We start from the raw sequence: 22,915 nt of genomic DNA, 5'->3' as shown, positions 1-22,915 counted from the left end.
AGAGGTTGAGCCTTTTAGTTTTTTTTTTTCTCTCTCAAAGCTACTTGGGCTCAGTTCTCTGTTCTATAGCCACAGGCTATAATCTCATCCCTTAGCAGTAGTCTCATAAACACACACTGTTGGTTCCACAAGGATCTAGAAGAGAGTGTGAACACCTCTGTTAGGCCCATCCCTACTCGTAGCTCCACAGATTAGCACAGACTCTTAATACATTACTGCTCTGCTTGGGGACCACAGCACATTATTGGATTTTCTGGTTAAAGATATAAAGCAGTGTTCCCACTGTTTTTCTTGGTCACTTATTTTTTTGTATCTTTTCTACCTCTCAGGTAGTTCCCTATGTCTAATTAATCCCTCCTGCTGTAATTGCAGTCTGCTTCCAGTGTGACGTCACTGGGCTGACTCTATAATCTCTTTGCGTCAATCCCAAGGGGGCTTTCCTTCACCCCTGCAATTGTGGCTTTGCGCTCTAAAGTTACTCACTACCCACTGTCTTTCCAGGGTCCTGGAGCAACACAAGCTCAACAAGGACCAGTGGGAGGAACGGATCCAGGTATGGCATGAGGAGCATCGGGGCATGCTCAGGTAAGCCTGACCCAGCAACTGTGGGCTTGCACTGCCCTTGCAGGGAAAATGAGACTGGCTCTGGGGAGATAAGAGGCAGAAGACTGGGAACACTGGAGGATGTTGGAGAGAGAGAGAAACAGAAATGCACTGTACAGGGAAATTTAGAGATAGAAGGCTAATCAGAACCAGTGTAAAGCTATAATTTTTGTGAATGATAGCAACTGATAACCCAAACATTTTTTACCATAACCAAATGAGGGGCCCTTGGGATCCCTAGGGATCATGGGGGCCACCAGGGGCTCCTCCCCAAGAGAAAAACATGGAATGCGCTCTCTCATGGCAAACCATTTGGGAGCTCCCTAGTTGAGGAACACATCTTGTTATTTTGCCATCACCATCCCATCTGGGCTGTGTTAAGAACGTGCCTATAAAAGAGGTTTCTATGGCAGCTAACATGCTAGAAGACAGCGAGGGTCAGCCCACCCTTATTTCCCTTGGGAACTTCAGAGCTCAGGCTTCATGTGCTCTGTGCACCATAATTGGTTTACCTTCCATCCCCTTTCACACCCCTCATGGCAAGATACTTGTCAGAAGCGTAGAGCAGATAGGCTCTCTCCCTAGGTCTGATTCATAGGCTTCCCTCTGTACCCTCCCCCTTTGTTGTTTAGGGAGGATGCTGTCCTGGAGTACCTGAAGATTGCCCAGGACCTGGAGATGTATGGTGTGAACTACTTCAGCATCAAAAACAAGAAAGGCTCAGAACTCTGGCTGGGAGTGGATGCCCTAGGTCTCAACATCTATGAGCAGAATGACAGGTACACTTCAGAGGTCTTTTAGATTATTTGGGCCACTCTGGCACTTAGAGGTCACCATTGGGTAAGACTGTACCTTCTGGGTCCCACCTCGGTAGTTCTTTTTCTACCTAGTTTAGACCAACCCAGAGAATTACATAACCTCCCACAGGCACCTAAATCCTGCACTGACTAGACCTGCATTATTCACTATGGTAGACCACTGGCTAAATGTGGCTACTGAGCACTTGAAATGTGGCTACTCTGAACTGAGGTGTGCTGTAAGTATAAACCACACCAGACATTGCAGATTTAGTATGCAAAGCAGAATGTAAAATGTCTTGTTAATATTTTTTGAAATATTGACTTCATGTGTAAATAATAGTATTTTAGATATACTGTCTTTTTTTTTTTTTTTTTAATCCTCACCCGAGGACATTTTTCCATTTTTTGTTCAGGTAGAGTGGGAGGGAGAGAGAGGAACAGAGAGAGAGAGAGAAACATCGATGTGAAAGGAACACATCGAATGGCTGCCACCCGCACAACCGACCAGGGCCGGGGACAAACTGCAACCGAGGTACGTGCCCTTAGCGGGAACCGAACCCAGGTCTCTCAGGACCGCAGGCCGACGCTCTAACCGCTGAACCAAACCGGCCAGGGCTAGATATACTGTCTTAAATGAAGTGTTATAACAGTTCATTTCACCTACTTGTTCTTACTTATTTTTATGTGGCTACTAGAAAATTTAAAATTACATGCGTGGCTTTTATTATATTTGTATTTGACAACATTGGCCAAAACCTGCTTTGTCAGGATTTGTAATTAATCCAACTCCTCTATGATGATTAAGTGCCTTTTGGTCTGTAAACTCTCTTACTAGAACCTTATCTCATTTGCTTATTTTTTTTCCCTTGATCTGCTCTTGGTGAGAGAGAATACAGATGAATAGATTATTGTTCTACGTAACTTTTGAATCTTGGAGCTCATTATTTACTTCCTCCCCAACTTTTACAACCTTGGGTTGAAGAGTTCCAGTTAAATAGGAGCTGGGATTCTATGAGAGACTTTTATAAGGTGCATGCCACACAAAATATCACAAAACAAATCTAAGAGATTGAGACAAAGAGTGATGTGTTGGTTGTAGTATCAGGAGGTCCTTTGTGCGGCCTCAATGCTGGCAAACTGACGGTGTCATGTGATTACACTGGTAATGGATCTACCTCCTAAAAGGAGAAGTTGGTAGGGGTGGAGGGCAAGGCACCAACCCTCCGTGTTCTTCATGTCCTGATGTCTTGCTTTCTATTTCTACAGACTGACTCCCAAGATAGGCTTCCCTTGGAGTGAAATCAGGAACATCTCTTTCAATGACAAGAAATTTGTCATCAAGCCCATTGACAAAAAAGCCCCGGTAAGCAATTCCTCCCACTGACCAAGACAAGTCCTTGCCAAGGCCTGGATAATGCTAGAAGCAGTCATGTAATTATAGTTTACTCTCCCTTTTCTGGGGTGTGTGTGTGTGTGTGTGTGTGTGTGTGTGTGTACAGGAGGCACAAAAGGAGATTGGTGATGGAAAGGGATGTTGATGCCAAGAAATGGCTAGGAGGCATCCTGTGCCTTGTGCCACCCTGCTACCTACCTATGTCTCAGAAGCATGGTGAAGGAGAGTTACCAGCAGTCTAAGTGCTGCCTCTTAGCCACTGTCTTCTACTGCCCCTGGGCTCTGGGGCAGAAACATCAGTACATCTGTCTTCTTTTAAAGCCTCTAGGTTCCAGAAAGTGGAAATTGTTCATATGAAAAATAATACAATAATCGATAATAATTCAAGAATAAACTCTTTGTTTTGCATACTCACAACTATAAACCTACTTTTGTCCCACCCTGTACTTGATTTATCGTTAATTGTGGAGAAAGGACAGAGCCAGGAGAAGTCCAGATCCAAAGATAATCCTCCAAACTTTCTTTTTATATAACTTTGCTGCTATCCTCTCAGGACTTCTCTCCAGAGCAACCCAAGAATAAGAAAGTGCTTTACATCCAATCATTTCTCTAACATGCTTGTCACACACTTCTCACCTACTTCAGTTGCCTGTGGTTGACAAGACTGGAAAGCTGGTGATTGGGAGGAGGGTAAAAACTGAGATGAGGGTCTCCCCTTCTGGTATACCTTGTGTTCAATAAAGGCCAATGGTCATGCTAAGCAAGAACCTTCTCATGAGGCCTCAGCTATTCTTCTCTAGTCTTGAGGTCTCTGAACTTATACTGCTTTGCACTTTATATACAGTGTGTTGTCTCCTTAAATCCTTAACAACATTGTCAGATAGACAGTAGCATACCCATTTTATAACGGATGAAATTGAGATCAGAGAAATGGAGAGATTTGTTCAAGATCACACAGCTAGAAATGGTAGAGCTGTGATTTATGCCTGGGTCATTGACCTCTAGAGCTTATGCTCCTTCTGCACACCAGGCTATGTGAGATGGTAGCAGTTTAGGTTCAGTGGTTAGTTTAGCAGCTTTGTCCAGTGGTATTTGTGGTAATAAACTCAAACTCACTGGATTTTCTTCTGTGTGTGTGTGTGTGTGTGTGCGCGCGTGCTTACTGCTTTCATCAGAAAAAGGTAAGTAACAAAGCCAGCTGAGATCAAGGGCTTATTTATTTATTTTATTTTTTGTTAATCCACCCGAGGATATTTTCTATCGATTTTTAGATAGAGTGGAAGGGAAATAGGGAGGGAAAGAGAGAGAGAGATAGAAACACCAATGTGACAGACACATTGATTCGTTGCCTCCCAAACGACCCCAACCAGGGCTGGGGATTGAACCTGAAACCCATGTAGGTACATGCCCTTGACTGGGAATTGAACCCACAATGCTTTGGTCTGCAGACTGACACAAACAATAACAGCCAGAACAATGGATGCTCAGGAGGTTTATTATTCATGCATATATTTACAATCTGTGTTATTCCACAAAAGATTTAAGCAACTAGGTCTAGGATATGCATTTAGAAGATTATAGAAACAGGCCAGCCACTCATACTGCACTCATCAGGGTATTATGTGGGGATTAATGGGCCTCAAAGAGAGGCCCCTGAGACCCAGAAGAATTCCTAATTAGTAGACAAAATCAGTTCCTAACTTTCAGCTGGATTGAGGGCATTTTTTAGGATGCAATAGTTAAAAGATACTGTGGTTTAGTCCAAAGAGTACTGATTTCAGAGTCAGGCCTGTGTTGTAGTCCTGGATCTCCACTAACCTGCCATTTGACCCTGGGCAAGTAATCTCACCACTCATAATTGGCCTCCCCATATGTAATGCAAAATTCAGTTAAATGGTCTTTTCAGTGCTTTTGGACTTAGAGAAGTTCACCTTCATCAATCCCTCCAAACTTTTTCTAATTGCTGTTTTCACACTAGGACTTTGTCTTCTATGCTCCCCGGCTGCGGATTAACAAGCGGATCTTGGCCTTGTGCATGGGGAACCACGAGCTATATATGCGCCGTCGCAAGCCAGACACCATCGAGGTGCAGCAGATGAAGGCACAGGCCCGGGAGGAGAAGCACCAGAAGCAGATGGAGCGGTAGGTGATGTGGAGCTGGAGTGGGACCAAGACCAGGGCAAGGAAACCTCTCCAAGTTGCCCAGTCTGCCAAAAGCAGGACATGAAGCCATCCTGGGACTTGGGGGTGGCGGTGGGGATGAGAGCGACAGAGAGAGAGACAGAAGAGTGAGCTGTACTGTACAGCAACGACACCTCCTCCGGGAAGCAGGCATCAGAAGCTTAGGATTTCACAGGCTTATAGGAGGGAGGGTCATTTCATAGCTCCCCATTATCTATGATCCTCATGTTATTGCTCTTCTAGGCAGACTCTGGGCTGTTCCAGGCTATCTGGCCAGTATAGTGGCAATAGCAGAAGGCTCCATGCACATTTAAACTTAGACTATGTAGGGTTTTTTTTTAAGTGGAATTGGGCAGAGCCATCAGAATTTTCCCTACAAATCCCCTATGCACCAGAGGCCCTTGCCACTCGAAGTGCAGCAGGGCTCAGCACCATCAGCGTCAACTTAAGAACTTGTTAGAAAGGCAGGATCTGAAACTTTATCCCAGACCTGTTGATTCAGAATCTGTATCTTAAGATCCTAGGTAATCATTTGTCCAGTGAAAATAGGAAAATGGCCAATAGGCACATGAAAACATCTTTAGTCATTAGGGAATCATAAATCAAAGCCACAGTGAAGTACCACTTCTAATATGGATATAATAAATAAAAACTGAAAATAACAGCTATTGGCAAGGATGTAGAGAACCTGGAACTCATATGCATTGCTGGTGGGAATGTAAAATGGTTCAGTTGCTGTGAATAAGAGTTTGGTGGTTTCTCAATAAGTTAAACATAGAATTACCGTATAATCCCACCATTCCACTTCTGGTATATACCCAAAAGAACTGAGAACAGGTATTCAAACAACTACAGGTACACATGTGTTCATAATAGTCTTATTTATACTAGCCAGAAGGTGGAAACAGCCCAAATGTCTATCAATGGGTGAATGGATAAATTATGTATCCATACAATGGAATATTATTCAGCCATATAAAGGCATGAAGTACTGATACAAATGATAATGTAGATGAACTTCTAAAACATTATGCTAAGTGAAAGAAACCAGACACAAAATGTCACATATTGTATGATTCAATTTATGTGAAATATCCAGAATAGTTAAATTTATATAGAGAGAATGCAGATTGGTGCTTGTCAGGGGTTGTGGGAGGGATTGAACGAGGGAGAAAATACTTAATGGCTGTGGGTTTTTACTTTGGAGTGATGAAAACATTTTGGAATTAGATAGAGCGGTAGCATTGTGAATGTACTAAATGCCACTAAATTGTTTGATTTAAAATGGTTAATTTTATATTATGTTAATTTTACCTTAATAAGTTATTTAAAAATTAAGATCCCAGGTGATTCCTATGCATTTCCTAAAGAGGTTGGAAATTCAGGAAACTTCTAATCCAGTAGGCTGGAAAAGGACACCATGTATGAGAAGTTAAACACCAAGGTTTACATTTATTCATTAAAAAATTGCTGGGATTGGAGGCAGTTTACAGAGCTGGATTTGGCAGAAACCTGTTCCCAAGGACTTCACAGTTTAATAGGAGAAAGAGGAAAAACAGTATATATCTAACTGTTCAAGGCACAAATGCTGTGTCATTCATTCACTTGATAAATATTTATTTAGCAGTGAAAAAACAAAAAAAGACAAAAATCCCTGCTCTCATGAAGCTGTCATTCTAGTGGGAAGAAACAGAACAAATAAGAAAATTATACAATATGTAGAGTGGCAATATTGACCTTAAATAGATAGCCAGATGTTTCTCCAACAAAATGGGTTTATGTGGGAACAACAAAGAATTGCAATTTGGGACATGCAGTCTAATGGTGAAGCATGTGCAAGTCCAGAGAAACAAAGAGAAGGAATGCCCTTTTATGGAGAGGCTGTTGTAAACAAAGAGTCCATTGGAGGACACTGAAAGTTTGAAGGAGAATGATTTTTCATTGGCTGAGTTATGGCAGTCTCCCATTGGTTGATCTGTTACTGAGCCAGGAGGAATCTTTTATTCTTCCTTCTGATGTAGTCAAGTACTATCACTTCCTGTAGGAGATGCACGGTATGCCTCTTCCTGTTGGGGTCAGTAGTGTGTACTGAGTGACAAGTGTGTGGGAGTTCTCTCCTCTAGCCTCCTGACTCCATTGTCAGTGAGGTTTCTGTCTGTTAACTTTCACAGTAAGAAATGCTATGGAGAAAAATGAGAGGGAGGCGGGATGGGAAAAAGAACAATCCAAGTATGTTGAGGCCTCAGAGAGAGAAAAGACATCTAGCCGAGGGAGAAATAAGGTCTTCTGGAACAGGTGCTGGGGCAAGAAAAATAAAATTCTTATTGTAGATTTGCAACAAGTTCTGGGGAAAAGGAATCTAGAGTGGGCTTCAGAGAGCTGGCAGAGTTAGACCCGAGGACTGATGCTCTAGCCACGGAGATCACCAGACTTGAAGCACAGTATCCCAGCAGGGCAAAATTTGTCTCCTTATAACTCCATGAAGTTGCCAAGGCAGAACTTAATAGACCATTTTACATATAGGGGTACTGAGAGAAAGTGCAAAGAAGTGGCATGGCTAAGGTTATCCACTGGTTACCAACTAGTTAGTGGCAGAGCTGGAAGTCCAGGTTGGCCTCCTGAGTCTTGGACAAACTCAGGATTGGACCTTGAGTGCACTGGCCCATGTGGAGCTATGACGAAAGGACAAGGATGTGAGAGAAGGAAGAATGATCCCAACTTACAAGCTCTGGGTGTGTTAAATGGGTGGGGACTAAGGGTCCAGGGCCAGGAGCCCTGAGGATCCCAATGCTCTCAATGTGGCCTTGCTGTCCTGTTCAATCCCTTCTTGTTTCCTAGTGCTCTGCTGGAAAATGAGAAGAAGAAGCGTGAGATGGCAGAAAAGGAGAAAGAGAAGATTGAACGAGAGAAGGAGGAGCTGATGGAGAAGCTGAAGCAGATTGAGGAACAGACTAAGAAGGCTCAGCAAGGTGAGGCTGGTGTCATCTTGGAGAGTGGGGTTTTTTTACAGCCTCACTCTGTGAGCTGGAGAACCTGCTGCCCGAGCTGCAGACTCAGGCCACATAATCTAGATGTGGCTTCAGAATAGACAAAGGACGGGACAAGAAAAATAGTGCCCGGAGCTCTCTACCAGCTGTGCCCTGGCATGAAACATTTCTTTTTTCTTTTTTATAAGGTTTTTAATAGATATCTTTATCAGTTTATGAAATTTTATTCACAATTTGCCAAGGTTTTTTTTTTTTTTTGGTACGTGCCCCTAGCGGGAACCGAACCCAGGACTCTCTGGTCCGCAGGCCGACGCTCCAACCGCTGAGCCAAACTGGCCAGGGCTGGTATGAAACATTTCTAGGGAAAAAAACTAGATGCCCGTCTATCTCTGTACTCTTCACCTCCTTTCCCCCACCTTCTCTTCGCAGAACTGGAAGAACAGACCCGTAGGGCTCTGGAACTTGAACAGGAGCGGAAACGTGCCCAGAGTGAGGCTGAAAAACTGGCCAAAGAGCGTCAAGAAGCTGAAGAGGCCAAGCTGGCTCTGCTGCAGGCCTCCCGGGACCAGAAGAAGACCCAGGAACAGCTGGTAAAACTACAAAACGGGCTGGGATCAAAGGACCTGAATTTTCTTCTCTCTCTGACTACCTATTCAGTTATCTCTGCCTGCAGGACTGGCCCTTTTCAGCAGGGCCTCCAGCAAATAGTTCATTCAGAAGCAAGCTGAGAAGTCACTGGTGTGCACCAGAAAACTTTGCAAGCAGTCTTTCCTTACCCTTACTTTTATTCTATTTTCTTAGCGCTTGGTGATTTTCTTAGCGCTGAGCTGATGACCTGACAAAGGAAAGGGAGGGAGGAAGAAAGAAGTGAAGGGATTCACACTTGATTGACTACCTACTGTGTGTTACAAGCTATGATAGCAACCTTCCCCTTTTTCTTATTTTCTCATTTCCTCTTTCAAAGAACCCTGTGGCATTAACCCATATTGGACTATATGTCCAGATAAGGAAATTAGGGTTCAGAAAGGTTTAAGAGACTTGCCAAAGGTCACACAGATGTGACTGAATATGAGAACCCATTTCTGCCTCTCTGAAGGGTTTGCTTCCTAAAATCGTATGTAAAACTATGTGCCTGTACATTTTTTAGGGGAGGAAGGTGAACATGCATACTTTCATCATCATTTCCAAGGGTTCTGTGACTCAGAAGTTATGAATCTGTGGCTCAAATTCCTTTATATATGGTGTTCATTGTGCTATTTGCAGTGGGAGTGCAGGGAAGTAAGACCTAATTCTCAGGGGGAAGCTTCCTCTGGGAGATCTTTCCAAGGTGTGGTGGTATACATAAGTTCTTTTCCCTTGTTCATATCACCTTGTGACACTTGAGTATCTTTCCTATAGCTGACCTGGGAAGAGTCTTAGTGGAGCCCTGGGCATTCTAGGATAACAAGGAAGGGCCTGCCAATTCAGGCAGTGACAACAGTGATCTCTAAAGCCCTAACTGCACTGTGCAGTGGGCAATACAGAGAGGGGGAGGGCTGAGGGATGGGAAGGAAAGGGAGGGCTGGAGAGGTGAGGGAGAGACAGAGATGATATGCTATTTGTTTTTAGGTGGTCTAGGTGGGGAGTTCTGACTTATAAGGAAATGGTTTGAAGTTAATAGGGTACGTAGTAGCTTGAGAATTGGAGTGGTCTTCTGGGCTTCCTGGAGAAGGTGTGGTAAAAAGAGCCTCCAGGACAGCAAGCAAGTGCAGGTGTAGCAGGAGGTTCCCCATTGATTCCCCAGGAGAACTGGGGTTGAAGACACCTGGGCCCTGAGGACCAGAAAGCCGAGCTATCACAAGCTTCCGATTTATCCATAGGCCATGGAAATGGCGGAGTTGACAGCCCGGATCTCTCAGCTGGAGATGGCCCGACAGAAGAAAGAAAGTGAGGCTGTAGAATGGCAGCAGAAGGTAAGACACCTTTCCCAAAGCAAAGCATTGTGGGAAGGGGGTGCCACATGCAGAGGTTTCAGTTCCATAGATTCCTTAGGTTTGGGTTCCTTTCCCTTTCGATTCTTCCTTGACAGCAGGTGTCATGGAAGAAGGAGCTCCAGGCTTTCTCAAATACCTTCTTCCCAGAATTCTTCAATACTCCAGGGAAATTGGTATAAAAGCTCCTGTTATATAGCTGAGGAAACTAAAAATCAGGCAGACAGCCCTGGCTGGTTTGGCTCAGTGGTTAGAGCATCGACCCGAGGACCGAAGGGTCTCGGGTTTGATTCCTGGTCAAAGGCATGTACCTGGATTGCTGATTTGATCCCCTGCCCCGGTTGGGGTCATGCAGGGCACAACCAATTGATGTGTCTCTCACATCGATGTTTCTCTGTCTCTCTCCTTCTACTCTGTCTAAAACTCAATATCCTCAGGTGAGGATTAACAACAACAACAAAAAAGATCAGCAGACAAAGTGAGTTGGCCTACCTGGTGCCTGCCTTCTGCTGGGCCAGTCTAGGCATGTGTAGGATGCTGCAAGTTAGCCTGTTCTGATTGCTTGTCCTTTTCTCCCTCTGTTACTGGGCAGGCTCAGATGGTACAAGAAGACTTGGAGAAGACCCGTGCCGAGCTGAAGACTGCCATGAGTACTCCTCATGTGGCAGAGCCTGCTGAAAATGACCAGGATGAGCAGGATGAGAATGGAGCAGAGGCCAGTGCTGAACTGCGGGCTGACGCCATGGCCAAGGACCGCAGTGAGGAGGAACGTACCACTGAAGCGGAGAAGAATGAGCGTGTGCAGAAGCACCTGAAGGTATCTGGGCAGGGCCAAAGGGTCAGGGAGACCGTGTGCACTGATTTAGTAGCCCATGGTTTTCCCTAGGTCATCATGGGTGGAACCTGAGCCTTTCTCAAGTGAGAACTTTAATGAGAGGCTCCTGATTATTTATTAATCAGACCCTAAGCCACTTTTTTTTTTCTTAATCCTCCACCCATACTCCACTTACCTGTTATTTTCAAGAAGTACTTAGCTGACACAATTTCTCCCTGAATCTTTGGTACATCATTCTACTCTCGGGGAATACTTGTCATCAATTGCAATTGGTCCCCTAAGTTTGTGTGTGTGTGTGTGTGTGTGTGTGTTTCATTCTTGCCCCACTGCAATCCTAACAGGGCTGGAAAAGGCTCTCAAAAATATGCGTGTTTGTGTCTGTGTGTGTAAAAACGGGGACAAAAGGAAGACAGGAGGGTGGGAGGGAGGGGGAGAGGGGGCAAAAACTGGTTAAAATAAAGGGAGGTAAAATGAGGGGAAGCCATTAACCTCTCATTCCCATGCATCCTCACAGGCCCTCACTTCAGAGCTGGCCAATGCCCTCGATGAGACCAAGAAGACAGCCAATGACATGATCCATGCTGAAAACATGCGACTGGGCCGAGATAAATACAAGACCCTGCGCCAGATCCGGCAGGGCAATACCAAGCAGCGCATAGATGAGTTTGAGTCCATGTAAAGGGCATCCAGCCTCTAGGGACCCCTCCTCCCTTCTTCCTTGCCCCCAGACTCCTATGCCCTCGCCTAACTCACACTCTGCTGGAGCCACTAACTAGAGCAGCCCTGGAGTCATGCTAAGTGTTCATTGTAGCCATGGAACCAAACCTAGCCCCTCGGCCCTCACTCACATTCCTGGGCAGAGAAATGGTTCACTTTGGTGCCGATGGGACCTTCTTTTCCCTCTCTGTCCCGTTCAATCGCTGTCTCGCTAGAACAGACTACTTCTACAGCTCAGAGGCACTTCCCACTTGCTTTGGGAAACATCTCTACATTTACTGTTGTCCTGTAGGTGTCAAGTGTGGAGTAGGTTGAAAACTAGCCCCCACCACTGCCTTCCTCTTCAGGGTCTTGTGATTTGAAGAATTGGAGATCACAGGATTTTGGAAAGGAGGCAGGCAGGGCCCTGGCTATATGCTCTAGGATGTCGACTGCCCATCCTTCTAGAGTTATTTAGGCTTTATAATGATTGGAGGCTAAAAATATGTTCAGTCATTCTCTCTACCTCCCATATTGGGCCTGTTCCAAACTCAGTCCCAATAAGCCTTGTCCTTAACTTCAGGGACTCAATTGTTCCCCAGGTTGAGATGGGGAAGACAGTGCCTTCAAGAGGCTTTACCAACATCTCAGAAGGTCATTCATCCTTGAATTCAGGCAAGCCTGGGTAACAGATCCTTCCCTTCACATCTTATGGGAGCCTAGGCCTGTTTCAAGTTAGCTCTCTGGGCAGAAATATCTCTTATTATTTTGGGTTCCTTCATCCTTCTTGGGATTTTTCTCTTCCTCATTCCAATCCCCAAATCTCTTCCTGCTAGAACAGTAGGGATGGTTACCCCAAAACTCCACCAGCCCCATCCAGGACTCTTGCCAGAGGGAGAAAATGTTCACACCTGGCTTCTGTATTTTCCCTGCCATGGGTCCTAGGCCACTTCTCTTATTAGAGCTACTTGGGCCACAGTTCTTGCTTCAGGGCCATCCAGGCCTTGGTATGGTGAGCCCTGGACCTTGGGGCCAGTTGGCTCAATTGGTGAATGGACAGAAGAAGCTGGGTGTGATAAGAGAAGTCCATGGCCTGGACCCCAGTTTACTTGACTCCATCATGTGCCTAATAGCCCCTTCCCGTCACCTACCTCCAAGCTGGTGACTGGGACCTGCCTATGTTTGACAAACCTCTAACCCAGATTTTGCCACCAGCCGTGCTGTCCCTTGGAGCTATAAACCAGAGAACCATTGGGGGCTCTGGCCTGGTCCCTTCTACAACCCTACCCCTTGCTCTCAACTCAGGAGCAGCCCCTCTTCCTCCTCTTTGCTGCATGTGTGTTCTTTTTTTTTTTTTTCTACCAGTATTATATATTCTAGTGGCATCTAACTCAATATTGATTTCTGCATGTCTTGCTAATGCACCTTTAGAAGATATTAGTCTTGGAGCAGACTCATTTTGGCCAAATTCTCTTACCACTCCCATACCTGGGAAGCATATAGTATATCATAAAATAATATTTTGCCAGAAATATTAATGTAAGAAGCTTTCATTTTTAGTGATATCACTTGTCACTATAGGTCATACAAACCATTCATAAAGTTCTTGGCATTTGGTTTTATTGTTTCCTTTTTTTTTGCCTTCTCCCAAGAGTTCAGTCCACAAGGGGCTATGCTGTCCCTGCATGCAGTGCCCCTAGCCCAGAGCCCATGGCTTCGATCCCCGCCCCTCTCCCACCCTCGCCTGACCTTGGGGAGTTTTATGTGCATTGCTGTGAATTATGTTGACACTTTTTTGGTGATATGCCGTATATTGGCTAAATTTAAACCTGGAATTGTGAGGCACTCTAGCTGCCTTAAGAGCAGTAACCCACCCCCCAGGGAGGCTGGGGAGAAAAGTTAGATTTTGTATTCAGGTTTTTGTGTGTGTATTTTGGGGTTTTTAAATTTTGGTTTTTTTTGGAGGGGTTTATGCTCAACCCATGTTCTATTTCAGTGCCAATAAAATTTAGGAAGACTTCACCATGACTTGATGTTTCTTTCTGGCATGAGTGGGTGGTTGTAAGGTACTTTATAGTTGTTTTCACTCTGTAGACCCCACTCCCTGGTCTCGTTTCATTCTTACTTCAGGTCCTATGGGCAGTGGATGTGACTATCCTCACTTTATAGAGGAGGGGATGGACACGAACAAGTGGAATTAGTGCCCAAGGGCAAGACTGTCTGACTTAATAGCCTGTGTCCTTTTCATGGCACTAGGCCAACTTTTCTAATGTAGGTGAGCCCAGCACGTGGTCCATGTGATGTTCCTTGGGCTTTGGGACTGGTTGTGAGGGGGTCAAGCTCTGTCCTGCTATCTTGTCACCAAGGCCTCTAAGCTTGTCCACCTCCTACTACCCTCATTTATTGAAGTGCCAGTGAAGGTCAGATAAATTACTTTGAGCCATGTTGCAGAGGGCAGTGGAGAGTGGGGTCTAAAGTGAGGATGGATCATTATGTATGTACAACAGCTACTGAGCAATATTTATGATTTATAAAACCTGTATATTTTTGTAGCCTAGATGTGGTTATCCCAATTTTACAGATGAGGAAATTGAGACTCATATAAGCCTTCTGGGCCATTTTGAATCTGGTACACTCTCTCACCAGCTCCCTTTTAGGTGGTCCAATACTTGCAAGGAAAAGTAAGTTGCGTATTCTTTGAGCCTTAATTCTTACAATAACCTATTGAGGTAGTGGCTCCCAAATTTGACTTCACATTAGAATCTTAAAGATTTTTGAAGCCCAGATCATGTCCTCAGATCAAGTTATAATCTCTAGTAGTGCCACACAGGCATCTGTATAGTATTTTGTGCAGAAAAACTTGGGAACCACTGCTCTGAACACATTTTACAGGTGGAGAAACTTAGATGAATTAATTTGTCCAAGGTCACAGAGATTAGAAGTAGTAGAGTCAGGAGGTGAACACAGGCAATCTAGTTCATGAGCCTGTGCTCTTAAACACTATGTTATATTTTCTCCCAAATTAAACCTAATTCCCACCAGAAGATACGCATGTACTAGGGATAGGATATATGACAACTGTAATGTAGCAAATAGAATTCTAGGGCCCTAGAACATCTTCTAAGGTGAACCCATCTAGTATATATTCTCTTAAGTTTTTGTTTATATGAGGATATCTTTATTTCACCTCTTTAAAAAATTTTTTTATAGAGCAGTTGTCACTTTATAAAAAATTATCAGGAAGGTACAGAGATTTCTAATGTACTCCTGCCCCACACATGCATAGCCTCTCTCATTATCAATACCACTCACCAGAATGGTACATTATTTACCAAGAATAAACCTACATTGACACATCATCATCCAAAGTACTTTGTTTACCCTGGAATACACTCTTGGTGTTTTACATTCTATACCAACATGTATCCATCCTGATCGTACAGAGCATTTTCCCCTGCCCTACAAATCTTCTATGCTCTGCCTATTCATTATTACCTCGCCTCACTCTTGGATCATTTTATTGTCGCCATAGTTTTGCCTTTTCCAGAATGCCATGTAGTTGAAATTATACAGTATATAGCCTTTTCAGATTGACCTCTTTTACTTAGTAATATGCATTTAAGTTTCCTTTATGTCTTTTCATTGGTTGGTAGGTTGTTTCTTTTTAGTGCAAAACAACATTTCGTTGTCTGGATATACCAGTTTATTTATCCATTCACTTACTAGAGGCCATCTTGGTTGCTTTCAAAACTTGGCAATTATGCATAAAGCTGCTTTAAACATCTGTGTGCAGGTTTCTGTGTGGAGATACGTTTCAACTCTTTTGGTAAATACCAAGGAGTATTATTGCTAGATCATATGGTAAGATTATGTTTAATTTTATGAGAGTACCAAACTGTCTTCCAAAGTGGCTGGACTACTTTGCATTCCTACCTGCAATGGATGAGAGTCCCTGTTGCTTAACATCCTTGCAAGAATTAATTTTTGAAAAGGCAGTTTTACAAGATATAAGATTCTTGGTTGACAGTTAAAAACATTTTTTTTTTTTGCAGCACCTTGAACATGTTATCGTACTACCTTCTAGCCTGTACTGTTTCTGATGAGAGGTCAGCTGTTAATTGTATTAAGCTTCCTTTGTATGTGACAAGTAGATTTTACATTGCTGCTTTCAAGATTTTCTCTGTCTTTCAGCATTTTTACAATGGTGTGTGTGTGTGTGCGTGCGTGAGTGTGTGCATTTGTCTTACCTAGAGTTTGTTGAGATTGTTGGATGCACAGATTAATCCTTTATCATCAGATTTCGCAACTTTTTTGGTCATTTTTAAAAATACTTTTCCTGCTCTTTTTTCTCTCTGTTCTTTTTGGCACTGTTATTAACTGTAAGTTGATGGCTTAATGGTGTCCCACATTTTTCTGAGACTGATTATTTTTCTTTATTATTTATTTCTCATTGTTTTTTAGATTAAATAATATACATTAGTCTATTTTTAAGTTTCTTATCTTTTATTGCCAGTTTATATTCAGTGTTATGCAACTTTAGTGAACTTTTTATTTGTTATTCTTTTAAAATTTTTTTTCTTTATTGATTTTTTTTTAGAGAGAGAGAAGAAAGGAGAGGGAGAGAGAAATAGAAACATCAATGAGAGAGAACTTTGATTGGCTGCCTCCCACATGCCCCCACTGGGGATTTGGCCCACAACCTGGGCATGTGCCCTGACTGAGAATCAAACTGGCGACCTCTTGGTGCATGGGTCGATGCTCAACCAGTGAGCCATACTGGCTGGGCTATTTCAGTTATTCTTTAAAATTAAATTAATTGGGATGACACTGGTTAAGAACATTATATACAACTCAAGTGTACAATTCTATAATACATCATCTGTATATTGCACTGTTTAATCACCACCCAAAGTCTAGTCTTCCTGTCACCATATATTTGATGCCCTTTACCCTAATCTTCCTCCCCCCTCCCCCTTTGCCCTCTGGTAACCACCCTTCTGTTATCTGTATCTATGTGTTTGTTTGTTCATTTGTTGATTTCTGTCTTATATCCCACATATGAGTAAAATCATATAGTTCTTGTCCTTTTCCATCTGACTTATGCTTAGTATGATACTCTCAAGATCCATTTGTGATGTTGTAAAAGGCTGCATTTCATCCTTTCTTATGACTGAGGAGTATTCCATTGTATGTATGTACTGCATCTTCCTTACCCAATAATTAATCAAAGGACACTTAGGTTGTTGTCATGTTTTGGCCACTTAATAATTCTGCAGTGAACACAGGGGTGCATATATCTTTGTGAATAAATGTTTTCAAAAATTTTTGGTAAATACCCAAAAGAATGATTGCTGGGTAATATGGTAGCATTATTCTTACATTTGAAGAAGCTCCATACTGTTTTCCATAGTGGCTATACCAATTTACATTCTCACCAACAGTATATGAGGGTTCCTTTTTCTCCACATTCTCTGTAACACATATTATTTCTTGTCTTTTTCATAACAGTCATTCTAGCAGGTGTTAGGTGATATCTCATTGTGTTTTTTTATTTTTATTTTTGTTAATTTTCACCCAAGAATATATTTCCATTGATTTTTAGATAGAGTAGAAGGAGGGAGGGAGAGAGAGAAACATCAATTGGTTGCCTCCTGCACTATCCCGACCAGGGCCGGGGATTCAAACCTGCAACCCAGGTATGTGCCCTTGACTGGGAATCAAACCAGACCATTCAGTCCATGGGCTGGTGCTCTAACCACTGAGAAAACAAGCCGGGACTCATTGTGGTTTTGATTTGCATTTTTCTTATACCTAGTTAAGTTGAGCATCTTTTCATAATTTGTGGACCATTTGTATGTTTTCTTGGGAAATGTTGTTGTCTCTATCATCAATGTTTCTCTCTTTTTCCTCTCTCTTTCAAATCAATAAAAAACATAAAAAAGAAAAAATAACTTAAAAAATATATATATAACATATTATGTTCCAGGCATTGTGTTAAGCACTTTACATGCACTAACTCATTGGTTTCTTACAACAATCTTATGTGATAGGTACTATAATTAATTTTGTTTTATAGATGAGAAAACATAATGAGAAAGGTTAATTTTCCCAAGGTCATACTATATTATGATAGTATTCAAACTCATGTTCTTTGACATCAGAACCCACACTCTTAACTGTTGTGCTTGGCTGCCCCTAAAATAATTGTCATATTTGGGAAATATATATATGTAATTTACTTGGGGGAATGGAGCAAGGAAAAAGGTCAGGTGCTAAAGGATGTTCAAATTGGCAGGATAAACACCAAATGCCTTCACGAGACATGTTTTGCTTATAGATTTGGAGAGGATAAAATAAGCAATTTAAAATATCATTGGTTTTATCTTAAAACAAACATGGCTATATCAAAGAAAACAAAAACTTACATGAATGTTTACTACACTACATAAAATTTCAAAGAAAATTTGGCTTGTAGCCCTGGCCGGTTTGGCTCAGTGGTTGGAGCGTCGGCCTGCAGACCAGGGAGTCCCGGGTTCGGTTCCCACTAGGGGCACGTACCAAAAGAAAGAGAGAGAGAGAGAGAGAGAGAGAGAGGAAGGAAGGAAGGAAGGAAGGAAGGAAGGAAGGAACGAAGGAAGGAAAAGAAGGAAGGAAGGAAAAGAAGGAAGGAAGGAAATTTGGCCTGTAGTTAGCTGTTTTGGGTTGCATCCCCAGGAACCCCCAGAAGGACGGAACACTTCCTCAGCCTCTTGGGGTATTAGAGAAACAGTGGTTTAGAGAGCTATGGCAAGAGGGACAGTGGGTGTCAATAATTAAGGGCATGAGTGATGTAATGGTGTAGTGGAAAAGTGGCAATTAAGGTGACACTTCAGGGAACAACAATGGCAATTCTGACAGCCGTGATGATGCCAGCAGTGATTGTGTTGGTGACAGGTGAGATGAGAGTGGTGAAAAACAGTGCTAATCACAGTAGCTATGATGATTAATCATGGTTCAGCTTCTTGCCAAACTCTAGTTCACCTTCAAAATCAAACTGAATTGGGAGTGATTAATTGCTCCTTCTCCATCCAAATTGCAGGACCCCATTTAGGAAGCCTTAGGCATTTTGCAAACTCCTGTCATTTTCCGCAAATGCATGTTCAGGACCCACAAAGTTTCCTCTAGCTAGACTTCCTTCCCCCTTTACATCTACTCCTTCAACCTCATTTGTTTACAAAGTTCCTTTATTTTTCAAAATTAAGCTTTAGAATCTTCTCCTACAGCACCTCCCAACCAAATGAACTCAAGTACTTCTGCCTCTGTGCTCCCATCGCACCCTCTGAACATTTGTCAAACATTGGATTTAAGTTTTAATTCATACCCTAGACAATCAGTTCTTTTTTTTTTATCCTCACCCGAGGACATTTTTCCATTTTTTGTTCAGATAGAGTAGGAGGGACAGAGAGGAAGAGAGAGACAGACAGACATTGATGTGAAAGGGACACATCGAGTGGCTGGCATCCATACAACCCAACCACAGCTGGGGACAGACTGCAACCGAGGTACGTGGGAACTGAACCCGGGTTTCTCTGGACTGCAGGCTCCAACCCTGAGCCAAACTGGCCAGGGCGACCATCAGTTCTCATTGCATTTTGCCTTCCATCAGCCTTGGGATGTGGAAGAGAATGAGGGTTGGTCAATAGGAGATTATTCTTCCCACTATATGATTGTAAGTTGGCCCAAAAGGCACTGAACAAACAGGTGGTTAAAATGAAGACTCAGAATCCTATGGGATGGCTTAGAGTTTCTTGAGAGGTAGGTTGATAGATTGAGACGATCTTTAAGAGGGCATTTTAGCTCAAGAGCTTGTAGCAGTCATGCCTACTCTGGAATGATCATTCATTTATTCAACACATACTTATTGAGCCTTCAGTAAATCTAAGGCTGTGCTGACTGGCTCCTGCAAATACAAAAGGAGAATATTTTATTATATATAATGAGGGGGCCCAGGGCCCAGCTAGGGACCCTGGACTCAGGTTACTTGGCTCGTGAGCAACATCAGAGAAGATTGGGTCTGCATCTCTTGGCTCTCTTCAGCTTTATCAGCTGGCTTTCAAATCTATCCCTGAAGAGGCAGTGCTTCTCTCAAAGAGAATGGGGAAAATTAGACAGGCTTAGAAGTAAACTTGTTTAAAACCTCCACCCCTAGTTGTTCTGTCCCTAGAAAGAATTCTGGGTCTCTTCCACCTGTACCCTTTCCACACCACTCTCAAATGGCTATTGGCCCCTGAGGAGTCACCTTGCCAGAGGTAGGATGGCTTCCACCAAAACAGCAACTAAGCAACCTGTGTGGACAACTCTGTGGCCTGGACAATGAGGGTAAATTTGGAGTCATTTGTCCATGGGCACAGGATCAGATGCCAGGATGGTTCTGGGCTACCAAAGTTGCAGGCCCTCAAACCATTTGCACAATAAGAGAAGGCTCCTCCAGAAATGTAAGAGGCACAGTCCTTACCCTGTGGTGAGGAAAAAGGAACTGCCCACTGTCTGTCTGGGCTTTGCCCTGGCTGTCCCTACATCTTACCCTACTCCCTTAATCCCCATATGTTCCACACTGAAATCACCTGAAAAGAAATAAAAACAGAAACAAAAAGTAAAAATATGCAGAACAGGGCAGGTGGCTGAATTTCAGCTGGTGATCAAACTCAGGAGGGAAAGTTAGACATCTTTTACTGATGTTCATACTTCCCTCCTTCTGTTCCATCTTCTTTCTTGTTATTTTCAGTGGCACCAGAAACAATACTTGAGCTAACTCTCATATTTGATTTACAGTTATGTGCTCATTAATGACAGGGAGATGTTCTGAGAAATGTATCATTGATTTCAACATAGTGTGAACATAGTGCACTTGGCTGTACTATGTAGGTTTGTGTAAGTACAGCCTACTACATATTTAGGCTATGTGATACAGCCTATTGCTCCTAAGCTACAAATCTGTACATCATGTTACTGCATTGGCTACTGTAGGCAACTGTAACACAATGGTAAATATTTTTGTATTTAAAGATATCTAAACACAAAAGTACAGTCAAAATACAGTATAAGTGATAAGTATAAGGCACTTACGGTGAATGGAGCTTGCAGGACTGGACGTTTATCTGGGTGACTCCGTGAATGAGTGGTTATTGAATGTGTAGGGCTAGGACATTCCTGTACGCTATTGTGAACTTTATAAACATTGTACATTTAGGCTACACTCAATTTGTAAAAATAACACATGATTAAACCAAGCCCAAGAGAAAATGATGCAACCAGGAGATGTGGTAAACAAGAGATGTATGAAGATACTGCCTGTATAACACTGCATACTGTTTTATAATAAACATTTATTTTATAAGTAAAAAGAGTATACTCTAAAATAACAATAGAAATTATAGTATAGCAAACAAAAAAAACAGTAACATAGTCATTTATTATCGTAATCAAGTAATACGTACTGTACATTATCGTATGGGCTATGCTTTTATATGAATGGTAACACAGTAGGTTTACATCAGCATCACCACAAAAATGTCAGTAATGCATTGTGCTATGACAATAGCTACAATGTCACAAAGTGAGAGGGAGTTTTTTGCTCCATTATAATCTTATGGGACCACATTCAATGTGCAGTCTGTCATTGACTGAAATGTCGTTAGGGGGCACATGATTGTATGTCTTTGTCCCCAGCCCATCCCTCATTTGTGTTGATTGATTTTTATTTCTTTGACTTGAGAATGAATATTTGGCCTATGCTTTTTTGGTTAACAAAGACCATGCTGCCTCATTTGATCCTCATGAGACCTTGTAAGGCTATCAAGGTGGGAATGAACTGCTCCGTTTTGCAAATGAATAAGGGCAAAAAGAAACAATTTGCCTAAGGGCATAACCATGCCCTCTTCTCCCATAATAAAGTTATTCACACTGAAGTGTTTAGGAGCAGCCTCCAGGAGAATAATTTTTTAGGTCACAGAACCTTACTTAGCACCCCTGAAACTGAAAAGAAGCAGTGACCACTTCATCCCCATGGAGGGTTGGCCTTGCTGGTTGCTATCTGCCATTTATCAGTAAGCAGATAAACTTGTATGGCTAGAAGAAGATGAAGAAAGCAGAGCTTGGGGTGGGGGCCTGGTGGTCCTGAAGGAGTCCCTAACCACCACAAGGAAGCAAGCAGAAAGAAATAACATCACTCCATGTGCGCTTGGGGAGGTCCAAGCGCAAATGGGCTGATGCCAATTCTTCCTGCTCTGGATTTGGTGGAGACAGGATTGTTTGGACTCAAAGTGATTTTACCAGCCAGTCTACCTACCTACCACCCACCCCGGTCATTTTGACAAGAGCTGCCCTGAGTCCAGAGAGGAAGCTGGACAGGGGACATGAAGGCAAATACACGGCATAGTCCTTGTCCTGCACAGAACTAGTGCTATATACTGAGCCCTTACTCCGTCAGGTATTGTGTTGGATATTTTGCCTCCCCAGCTCCCAAACTGTGAAAAAAGGAAGGCTAGGACCATTAGCCAAAGTTTACAGATGGGGAACAAAGACTTGGAGAGTTGAAGAGCTCCGTCAAACTTCACACAGTAAGTTGTAAGAGCCAAAACAAGATCTAAGCTCCCTAAACAGCCAGTTGGCTCCAGGCATTTTCAAGGATCTAGTCTTTAATCTTAGACTTTGTTTCTACTCCAAAAGCCACCATGTCAAGTAAATAGCTGTAGTGTCCCTACAATAATATCCTCTCTAGTGCTGCTGCTGCTGCTGCTACTACTGCTACTGTGTGTGTGTGTGTGTGTGTGTGTGTGTGTCTGTTTGTCTGTCTGTCTGTCTGTCTGCAAGGCTGGTAAGACTGATATGCACACATACGTCTTCTGTAGTATTTAGGGAAGTTAGAATAAATGAATGTTGTTCTATATAATTTTAGTCCTTGGAAGTTTGTTTTCATTCATGTCAATGTTAACTAGCAATATAAACTATACTAGTTTTAGCTGAAACAGGAACACACAAACTTGTACAACTGACCTGTAAAACTTACCACACTCATATCCATGAACACACATTGCCAACTTTTTTGCATAATTTATGTGGAAGTCACACTATAGCAATAAAAGTAAGTATTTGCTTCTTTATTGCTGTCCCCAGGATAAAGGATTGCCAAGACAACATGCACAATGGACCAGAACTCAGGGACTAGAGGTGATTCTGAAAAATCAGTATCTATAAATAGATCCCCTATGCACATACAACTCCACTTCCCCTAAAAAAATAAACAACCCCCAGAAATTTCATAGCTTTATTGCTTATATCTTTGTCAAGCCCTAAGCCTTATGAGGAAGGCTATGTGGGCAGCTCAGTACCATAACCCTAGAGAAAAAGGAACTGTTTTCCAGGAAGAAAATTCAGTCCAGTGGCCAAGGAAAGTGATAAAATAGAAACTG

At 42.7% G+C, this 22,915-nt stretch overlaps 1 protein-coding gene across 1 annotated transcript in view; it reads left to right on the top strand.

Annotated features, from left to right (window-relative positions):
* The window catches only part of MSN (moesin), a 72,701-nt gene extending 59,878 nt beyond the window's left edge, over window positions 1-12,823 (top strand). The window contains exons 5-13 of the mRNA XM_036271440.1: window positions 502-585; window positions 1,236-1,382; window positions 2,670-2,766; window positions 4,775-4,938; window positions 7,816-7,946; window positions 8,394-8,554; window positions 9,824-9,916; window positions 10,527-10,751; window positions 11,284-12,823. Of these exons, the coding sequence (XP_036127333.1) occupies window positions 502-585; window positions 1,236-1,382; window positions 2,670-2,766; window positions 4,775-4,938; window positions 7,816-7,946; window positions 8,394-8,554; window positions 9,824-9,916; window positions 10,527-10,751; window positions 11,284-11,448 (1,267 nt within the window). The 3' untranslated portion in view covers window positions 11,449-12,823. The remainder of the gene's footprint in view (window positions 1-501; window positions 586-1,235; window positions 1,383-2,669; window positions 2,767-4,774; window positions 4,939-7,815; window positions 7,947-8,393; window positions 8,555-9,823; window positions 9,917-10,526; window positions 10,752-11,283) is intronic.
* The last annotated feature ends 10,092 nt before the right edge of the window (window positions 12,824-22,915 follow it).

Source organism: Molossus molossus, unplaced genomic scaffold (assembly GCF_014108415.1).
Source record: "Molossus molossus isolate mMolMol1 unplaced genomic scaffold, mMolMol1.p scaffold_m16_p_2, whole genome shotgun sequence".
NCBI lineage: Eukaryota > Metazoa > Chordata > Mammalia > Chiroptera > Molossidae > Molossus > Molossus molossus.
This window is presented reverse-complemented; position numbering and strand designations above follow the sequence as displayed.